Here is a 10,081-nt window from a genome sequence, read left to right as displayed (position 1 = left end):
GCAGGAATGGATTATCTGAAGTGAAGACATTTTTATTCTGACAGAAAAGCAACATTAGAATCAACACTTGATAGCCTTCCATGAGGTGCAGTTAGGCAAAGCAGCGGCATTTAAAGACAAGTGATCAGAAAAAAGCATCCTCAACACAAAAATAAACTCTACCAAAACCCTCAATGTGTGTCTTTCTGATTGCTAAGCTGGTTGATCTACATATACCTAACACAGCATATCCCTCAACACAGAGCATCAGCGCAACACTGAGTCATCCTATTGGATTCTTATTCTTACCCATAAAGGTCCCATGTTAATGGGGTAGGGAATATCCGGATGAAGCCTCCTCTCCGTTCATTCTCCTCTCTCACTCGACGAAGAACTTTTATCTTGGAATAATAAGACGAAAAAAAAATAGCCAGCAAAGTAGATAAAATGAAAAATGAACCCTAGAAAAATATCTGAGTTCCAGAGGACAAAAGTATTACTGCAGTCATGGGAGTGGGCTGGGTATGTATGCAACTATATCTTGCGTTTAAATTCTGAAGGAGTCTGTCACTGCTTAGAGCACACAGCTATGCCTGGTATGACTGAAGGCAAGGGCAGTACCAGCAGTAAAACTCAGTAATTCCATTTCAAAAATTATACTTCTTCTGTCATGTTTTTCATATACATGCACTTGCTCTTTGCTGAGCAAATAACCCCACGTACTGCATGAAAGCCAAGGTAAATAAAAGATGTTTAACAGCCTACTTACCTCCTCCATGGAGAGACCTAGCACAGAGCTGCCTTGTCTTCCCGTTGCTTTTTCCCTGCTGGAGGGTATCGGGTTTTTAATTTCAGCATCGCTAGCAGACAGAGGACGGGTACGCTGTAAAGACAGGGTGAATCCAGATTTTTCCCTTTTCCTCTCTAAACTTACTTTATAAACAAAAAGTTACTTTCAAATTCCAGGACCCCATTCCCAGCAGAAACTACACTCCAGACTACTACAGCCGGAATTCACAATTCCACACTCCAGCTGTTGAAGAGTCTGCACCCCAGTAGGTACTAAGTGTGAGTATTCACATTCCCAGTTTTTAGCACAGCAGGACTCAATTCAGGCATCAGTGTCAGTACTTACACCCCTGGCCCCTTCCAGAAAAACATGATATACTCAAAAACACCAAAGTCAGGACTTCATATAGAAAAGGGGCACTAGAGCCAGTATTTACACTCACAGGCCCCAAATACACTTGGATTCACATCTCAATGGTACCAGAACCATGATTCTCTGTTCCAGTTGTGTTGCTACACTAGAAGAACAGAACTGTAATTCACTGATGAGATAAAGTTACATGGAAAAAGTGAAAAGTTCAGTTCACCACCTGTTTGGTTTTTTTGCTACTATACTGCTTGCTAATTCAGCTTGCTAATTCTTACATTTAACAGACAGATCTTGTATAGGTATGTAGATACATCATGCAAATTTGCATACACATGCAAAATTTAGAAAATAAGAAAAGAAATAATTTGCAGACAGTCTCTCAAAGCTCATTCTTAATCTGATGGGCAGTCCTGATCAATTCTAACAAAGGACAGGAATCCAAAGTGTCTTCAAATTAGCAGGATTATAAAATCTTAAAACCCCAGCAAGACTAAAATCTTTGAATGTGTTCTCAAGTACACTTTAGCTGGTCTTAGGCCCAGTTCAGACAAACTACCTCCGTAAAAATAGCATTAACAGAGTTCAGCTGAGAAGGCCTCATGCCTTCATACAAAATTCACATTTTCTTTTAGCACTATATTCAGCAAAGAATGCACAGAGAGCCTCCTTAATCTAGAAACAACAGTAAGACATGACAGAAAACTTAACCTGGATAAATCCAGGGGAATATCCCATACTGCTCAAATACAAATAAAACTCATGGCAAGAGCATGTTGTATCTTTATTTGTAAGGACTATTGGAATTGAATTCCATTCTGTTTCATTAGAAGTCACAAGTGGCTATTCAGAATCTGCAGATGAAACAATTGCAGAAGCAACAGCATTGCACTAGAATGCGTTATACTGCAGTGATTGGCACAGAAGGATCCAAAGAGAAAACAGACATAGCAGATGCCAGCTGAAACTTTTTGTTAAGCCTAATGAAAACTGATTAAATTAAAAAATATTTTAATAAGTAACAAAAATATTTTAATATTTTAATAAAAATTAAAATTAAAAAGTTAAATGAAAAATAAAACAAGATAAAACAAGACAATCTGGATGAGAAGGTAGGAGACACAAGCATTTGCAGAAAAAAATCAAAATGCCAGTAGTCAAACAGGTTTGCTTGATGCTGTAGATTGCATGAAGCTGAAAGGCTCTTAATCTTTCTTCCTAAGCTTTCTTCCATTTCAAAAGCATAGCTCAACAACTTTGCTTAATAACTTCCTCTAAAATCTCCTGGTAGGTAACCTGCTCTTAAAAAACATTTCCTGATGCTACCTTAACAACTATCATGTGAGAACTGCTGCTCAAATACAATATTACAGGAAATTTTTCATCCTATCAGATGACCTCCTTTACCAAGGAAATACTTCAATGAAATATTCTCCATTGTCTTGATACAATGGAGATGACTTCATTGATTACAAACAGAAAATGTATGCTTACTTATTGGCAGCTCTGGCTCCTACTTAAGAACAAACTACGCTACTATCAAAATGCGAGAGAAAAACTGTAACTTTACTGAACTTCCTGCACAAATGCTTTTTCAGTGTTTTACTGCAGAATTCTCTCTGGCTGCAGCACAGAAATGTCTCCAACTTCATAAAGATCTTGTTTCCTCTTTGACCCAGCTTATCTTTAAAAGTACAGATAAATCCAACCACTTTGTTTTATCTCCAAATTCTGAAAACATCTCTGGTTCTAATTATACTAAGCACTGACAGCAGCTGGCACAAAGATCCTTCCTATTCTCTATGAAATCTCATCATTCAATAAGACTCTCTTCTCTTAGCCTCAGCTAAACTTACACAGAATGCCATAAACATCAGTGCATAGAATAAATTAGGTTCTTAAGATGATTCCATCTGTCCTACCTTCTTTCCTGCTGGGAAACTTCAAAAAAAAAAAAAGCATCATCGCTATTACGTTCATGCAGGAAGCCCAGCAGCAAAATAATGCCTACCGTGTCCCCACAAAGACAGGTGCTTAGAATTGTGAACACTAATTTGTCCATATGGCTTGCAAGGAGGGTGCCAAATATGACACTTAGAAAGGTGGATCAGTCTGACTTACGCTAATGATAGTTCCACATTTTTGCATTATCTTTAAGAAATCCTTCTTATCTCTCTATCTATTTTGATCCAGTTCACTCTCAAATATTTGCAGTTTCTTTCAGATGACTGTCTCACAGAAAATAACCACTTCTCTTATGGGGCCATTTGAGTTTTGTCAATTCAGATTCTCCTGTGCTATCCTTATCATTCAGACTTATTCCATCCCCTGTAGTACACAGGACAAAAATCCCTCCTCCCCCTCAGTTTTGGTGTAACACTCCTATTTGCTGCTGCTTTCACTAGTTCTTCTTTTATTTTTGCACTTTCCTTTTCAAGGACCTATCAAATCCAGAACACTGCTCTGCCATGATCTTCGTCATTTGATGACCAGAGTGACAACTTTATCTTTAAACATCTATATCCAACTTCTTTTAAATGCAGTTCAGAAATATTTGTAGGCTTACAAACTTTGAGGGATTTGACCCAGCAGACCTTGACTCTCAGCTTCATCTGCTCTTTTTTAAAGCTGCTAGAACTGATGTAAATGTTTTTCCAACTTTTGCTCTTGCCACATGGAAACATATGCCAGTACCTTCCATCTCCTCTTTTCTTGTTGACTTCCCCCCGTCCCCGCCCCAGGTTACTTAGCTGCAAAACACATTTTGGGACCAAAATTGCACCAAAAGTATTGTACAAAGTAACATTTGAGATTGCATCCCTTATATTGGTGAAGGGGGCTGAAGGGTACTTACCAATCTGGTATTTCCTGTTTGTGACTGCGCAGACACAGGACGCTGCAAGAGATACACAAAGAGAGTAAAAACCTTGTGTTCTCCCAGACACTACCATCCCTGCCGGAGTTGCAGAGGAATGGTGAGAACCCTAAAGCAAAAGGGTATAACTGAAGTCCAGAGATACAGCTAACAGCTTCTATCATTTCAGTTCAGATCTTCCTCATATCTTCCACAAATATATCCTGTCCCCATTCCAAATGCAGCACTAATCCTAACCTCAGATATGTTCAACTGTGCAGAACGCATCTGGACACACACATCATGTTCAAAAGCACACAGAAAAGAACTCCGCAGAATGGATGCATGAACTCAATTCTGATGACTAAAATTCGTATTTTTATAAGGTAAGAGTTACCCAGAGGAAAATATTTAATAGCTATGTATTAAGGAGAAACAGATGCTGTCAAGCAGAATTGTTCATAGAACAGAGAGGGTAAAAAAAAAATAAAATAGTAAAAATCCTGAAATTCCAGAAGCCATTTCATTTAAATATCTCAACAATATTTCTGTTCTTGTGGAGAAACAAGATACTATTTAACATTCCAAAACAGGTGTAGAAACATCAGCAGAATGTCAAGAAGTACCCTGTATTACTTATCTGGCATCAGGCCCACAAGCAAGACCAGTTTAATGACAGGGCTAGGTTCAAAAGAAAACTATTATCACAGGAGCTTGGATTTTTTTTTGCCTTCAGTGGTATTCAGGCTGCCTTCCTCCTCTCCAATGCCCAAGAGGAGCAAATGATGTAAGAAAGGATTCTCAAGAGACCTATCTATCATATCTAGCTCTGCTACTGCCAAGTTCTTCTCTATAGTTGGTCTATACAAAACACATCAAGGTCCCTTTATTGCTTATGATTAATTGAAAGAGCTCCAACCCAAATCAACAATAAGTTAAAAAGGAAATGGCTAAATTGTTCGTCTCCCTCGAGGGAGAAATGCTCAGAGTCAAACCAAAGAAATTGCACAAGGAACTCGCAGTGCAGTCTGATGAAACTCAGAAAACAGAATAATTATCTCATGACTAAGAATGCCGGTATCAGCATTTCTTTCCCCAGAAGCAATTTTTACAATGATTGAAGATGGCCTACGTGAACGATCAAAACCTAAGACATCATGAAGGAATTAAGAAAAACAAATGAGGTTCAAAGTACCCTTTGCAACTGAGAATGCAACAGGAGTATCAAAGATCTAACAATCTGAGATAAAATGCTTTCAGGAAAGAGCAGGCCAAAATATTATTGAACTATGGAAAGATCTATACACCTATTTAACCATGGGATTTCCATTTAGGTACTTAAGAAAAGCATGCTATAAAACTTTATCACTGGATTCGAAGTCTGCTCCTGGTAAACATAGGTAAGGGGGAACACCTGTCCCAAAAGGTAAGTCAATCCCACTTCCTAACCATTGTTCTGTCATACAAATCTTTGCACATTTCAACTGGCCACGCCTTACACCTATTTGTGTTTTTTTAAGCAAAATAAACCTATACATTTAAAGCCTCCTTAAAATTCAATGCCTCCCAATAGGTCAATTGTCCTGGTTTGGCTAAAACAGGATGAATTCTCTTTTCAGTAGATTTTCCTTCAGTTAAGTTATTCCTAAGTAACTGCACCCTCTGAAGCTGACTACAGGTTTTTCAGGCAGTGCCTGCTTTTAGAGTTGATGGTGCTTGATGTCTGTAGTTGTTGCTGGGGTAGAAATGGGAGTGTTACGCAGCAAGGCCCATGTGTGTGTGCTTGCTCCTACAGGAACCAGAGTCACTGTGGGCTCTCCTCTGGTCTGCAGGGGGGAAGGTGGAAAAGGATCGCACCTGCAGGAAGCTGCGGAGGGGACTGGGGACCAAGGACTGACCAGCGAAGTATTCCATCCCCTACACATGGATACTCAGTATCAAGCTAAGGGACCACGGGGGTCAGTACTCTTTCCTTTATGGCCGGCATCCCTGTGGGACTCTGCTCGCTCTCCTGCCTCCGATCTGTGCATTCCTGGATCCGGTTCCCATCTGCTCTCAGATCCAGTCCGGGACATCGGGGTGCCCACCCTACCGTATGAGCACTGCAAGTCACCGCAGCACGCAGTCCCATAATCATCATCAGGAAGCTCAGTACTGGTTTCACATATTTCTATTCCTTTTATTAGTAGTATTAGCATGAATATTATTATATTATTTTCATTACTATTGTTTTATTAAAGTTGTTTTGATTTTCCAACGCGTACGTCTCTCTCCCTGTTCTCCTCTCCTTCCCCTTCTGTGAAGGGAAGTGGTTAATAGAGAGCATCTGCTTTCTGAGACTGTCTTGTATAATATTTGTCAGATAAAAGACATCAAAATCATCAGGATCTGATTGCATTACTCTAAGAGAGGAGGTTACTTTTTCTGGAATGGTTCCTAATTTACCTGACATACCTTTTGTCTGCTGCAAAGAGCACCTTTATGGTCAGAGGGCTCTGTATGAAACCCTGTCTTATCAAATTTGCCTTAGAAGCTTTGGACTCAGCCACGCACCCTGTACATACTCAAATCTCACCTACCAGCTAATCACCTCTTTCCCAGTGACTCAAGACTCTGAGTTTAGCAAGAAGCAAAATGTTGCAATTTCTGTGAGTTTTCCCTATACCAAAATGGACAGTGTATTGGTACTCTTGTCACTGAACAAAAACAGCTTTTCTTTTCCTAACTGAACGTCAGCTACACAGTCATGTTGCATGTCCCTCACAGGAGCATATGCATCAGCTGCAAAGAGTGTTAGGATACACTGTTTGCCTATTTGCCTGAGGAGAAATGCATTTGAAAGTCCAAATGACATAGCGGATCTCCCTGCCTTTTCTGAGTGCTCCACTTCTGCAGATATTTATGGAACTCATCTTGTAGCCAAAAGGTGATAAAGAACAACTGCCCTTCAGCATTACAGTGCTAAGAAAGCACTATCTCAGTAGAAAAGGTAATGGACAGTCACAGCAATCCACAGTCCAAGGCCTCAGTCCAAGGGAAAGGAAGGGAGAGATTCCAGGACTGAATGGGAAAGAAGCCTGAAATTTCAAATGCAAAAAGCTCTTTCCACCTAGAAGAAGGTCTTTGAGACATCCATAAAGCTCTAGGGTTCTGGAAGCTTGTTGTACACAACAAAACAAAAGTGGCTGAACAGCCCATAGCTCAGGTGCATCCCCTGAGTCTCTTCTGTAGTTACACTAGAAATCCAGATAACCTCACTCACTCACTGGCTCTCTCACCTGTGAGTCAAATTCAATGAGAATGACTTTCCTGCTATCCTCAGCTCTGGCTTGTTGAAGTCACTTACCTGCAGCTTCTGGTACGGATTTCTCCTGACAGATTCAGATGAATGATAAATGGCCCTGCTTGACCGTTGGCCTGGATCCTGGCACACGAAGCCTATGGGCATCAGGAGCCACATGAGAACTTTAAGACAGGCAAACCCTGAAATACAAACCTAGCATGCCTGTTAATGATCTCAGTCTATACATGACCTTCCTGTCCCTGCCCAAGGACCAACAAGGATGCTTTTCTTTTTTCTACCTTGTTTTGTTTAATCCCAAACTGTGCATTGCATTATATTTTTTTAATAAAACTGGAACTTGCTTCAAAACCAAGTACTTAATAAGATGGGTTACTGAATAGCAGCATAGAGATAGGCTCCCTTTCTTAAATAGCTGAGGAGGCTACCTGATGACAATTCTGCCTCTATTAGTATCAGGAGTAACTTGCTTCAAGTAACTGAACCAAGATGTACTAGGGATGCCTAAAAGGGGCTGTGCACTGGACAGTCATACAGTTTTTACAACCATGACTCCACTTCTAACATAGCCTAATCAAAACCCACACATTCAACATAAAAAAAAAATGCATGAATACTGATTCTGAGGGCTAAATAGAAGTCACCTCCTAAAGAGAAAGAGTACTGTCTTCAAATGCCAAACTAGGGACTCTTAATACCACCTAAGCATCACAAACAGCCAGATTGTTCTGAAGCTGAAGTGTCCACATATAACTTCCCAGTGCTAAATACAGTTACTCTCCTTAACTAGAGTTCTCCTCTATTATACACATCTAATAGCATGCAGCTCATAAACCTACCTTTTATTGGTTTTAAATGAGGTAAAAATTGGAGGAGCTTTTTGTTACACTCACCTACAAGAGTGAACATATCCGAGAGCATGCTAGCTTTGATCTTCAGGTCCAAAGGAGCATCACTGTCCCCACATGCAACAGAGGACAAGAGGAATTATCTGGCATTAAATGACAGGAATGCATCAATATCCAAGATATCTTCCAATATAGTTTCTTTGTATTGGTCCTTAACACAGACATAATCAACATGTGAGGAAAATTAGGCGATTTTCACACATATAGGTAAAGATGAAACAGGAACAGATCAATCCGTTTCTGTTTATCCTTTTTCACAGCTTTAGTCTTCTAATGCAGCAATGTATGGTCTTGTTTTAAGTCTGCTTGGCTAGAAAAAATTTCTCTGAATGTATCTATGCTACATTTCATGGAGTAGATAGAGGTTACTGTTGTAGAATTCTTAAAAACCACAATTACCTACACCTTTTCCACCAAACCATAAATTCAGATTGGTTAGTTCTAATGCATGGGAACAAATGATTAGGGATAAATATGAAGAGATCAGACAGTGAGGACAGATAGGAAGCATCCATAATTTTATATACTGAGGGGGAAAAAAAATTTAAAAAAATATCAATGAACACAGTTCAGATCAGACAGGCAAAGTTTGATGCCTTGGGAGCAGAGAAATCAGCCGTCTTCTATAGCGCAGTGATAGATGCCAACAGCTTGGATGAAGACAATGGCGATCATAACAAACCAGATCAAAGCAGGTGTGAGTTAGAGTTTTAAGTAGTAAAGGATGCAAATAATTTGGTGTGTATGTATAGGAGCACAAATCACCAAATCAGGAAATGAGGTGTTGTGTAAACATTCTAGTTGCACCTGAAAACAAAATGTGTACTGGGGAAGCCAGGGTTATGAACAGTGTGTGAAAAAATCTGTATGCAGAACAAAGAAAGGAAAAAAACAAAAAAAAAGCCAACCAAAAATAAAGAGGAAAGTCAGATATGGCTATTCCAGGAACATATAACTTAAAGCTTATTTATACCATCATAACTGAAATATTACTCACAATACTACAAAAGTGTATTGTGCATCTATGCTCCTGCAAAGTTAAACATTAGTCCAGAAAACACACATAGTTAGAGATCTACAAACATAAATCTTCAAGTTTCATTACTGTATGAGGGTCAGCATAAGGGCCAAGCCAACACTCACTCTTTAGTTAAAATCTAAAGAGAGTACTAGACCAAAAATTTGAGCCCAAGCATACATCTACATACTCAAGTCAAGCATAATGCCTGTCTGCTTGGACTCCAAAATCTTGAAGTTTCCACTCAGCCAAGCAGATTGAAACCCTACACAATAGCCTGCAGAGTTTCAAAATTCATCTATGATGGGAGATTATGAAGTGTTAACAATGATGACGGACTGTGGAGGAGAAATAATTAAAAAGAAAATGGAATCCCAACCGGGTTCTTTCAAAACCTACTGCTGCAATAAGTTTGTTTACGCAAAGGGAAAAGGAAAGGACTATCCCTATCCTCTCTGTCAATTAGCAGTGGAACAAATACTCTGCAGGCATCATGAAATCATGCCCTCCTAGGACCGCAAGTTTCAAGGACAACCATTTCTAGCAACAGTTCCAGTTTCATATTAAACTGGGAATCACTTACCAGGCCAATGATGGGGATAGGTTCACTTCCAACAGCCAGGGCTTGAGAGTGTCATCAATAAGGACATCAAAACCATATAGCTCTGAAAATGCAGCAGACACTGTAACTTTACTTTACTCCACCTTTAAGCATTCAGTTAAGGTCTAACATTAGTCTCTATCAGGTCACTTCTATCGATACAATTTATGTTCAATCCAGTGAACTCTCTAGGGCTGAACAAATAATAACGTTCCACAAGTAGGAAATTTCACTTCCTTAGAATCAGGATTAAATATATTGTTT

General features: G+C 39.4%; 1 protein-coding gene across 1 annotated transcript in view; it reads right to left on the bottom strand.

The window, feature by feature from the left end:
* The window catches only part of TTLL5 (tubulin tyrosine ligase-like family, member 5), a gene marked incomplete at both ends in the record, with an annotated part of 79,119 nt that overhangs the window by 36,598 nt on the left and 32,440 nt on the right, over positions 1 to 10,081 (bottom strand). The window contains 6 exons of the mRNA XM_009700008.1: positions 289 to 380; positions 749 to 862; positions 3,990 to 4,031; positions 7,336 to 7,427; positions 8,184 to 8,245; positions 9,800 to 9,881. Of these exons, the coding sequence (XP_009698310.1) occupies positions 289 to 380; positions 749 to 862; positions 3,990 to 4,031; positions 7,336 to 7,427; positions 8,184 to 8,245; positions 9,800 to 9,881 (484 nt within the window). The remainder of the gene's footprint in view (positions 1 to 288; positions 381 to 748; positions 863 to 3,989; positions 4,032 to 7,335; positions 7,428 to 8,183; positions 8,246 to 9,799; positions 9,882 to 10,081) is intronic.

The sequence above is a fragment of the Cariama cristata genome, unplaced genomic scaffold, assembly GCF_000690535.1.
Source record: "Cariama cristata isolate BGI_N322 unplaced genomic scaffold, ASM69053v1 scaffold16985, whole genome shotgun sequence".
NCBI lineage: Eukaryota > Metazoa > Chordata > Aves > Cariamiformes > Cariamidae > Cariama > Cariama cristata.
This window is presented reverse-complemented; position numbering and strand designations above follow the sequence as displayed.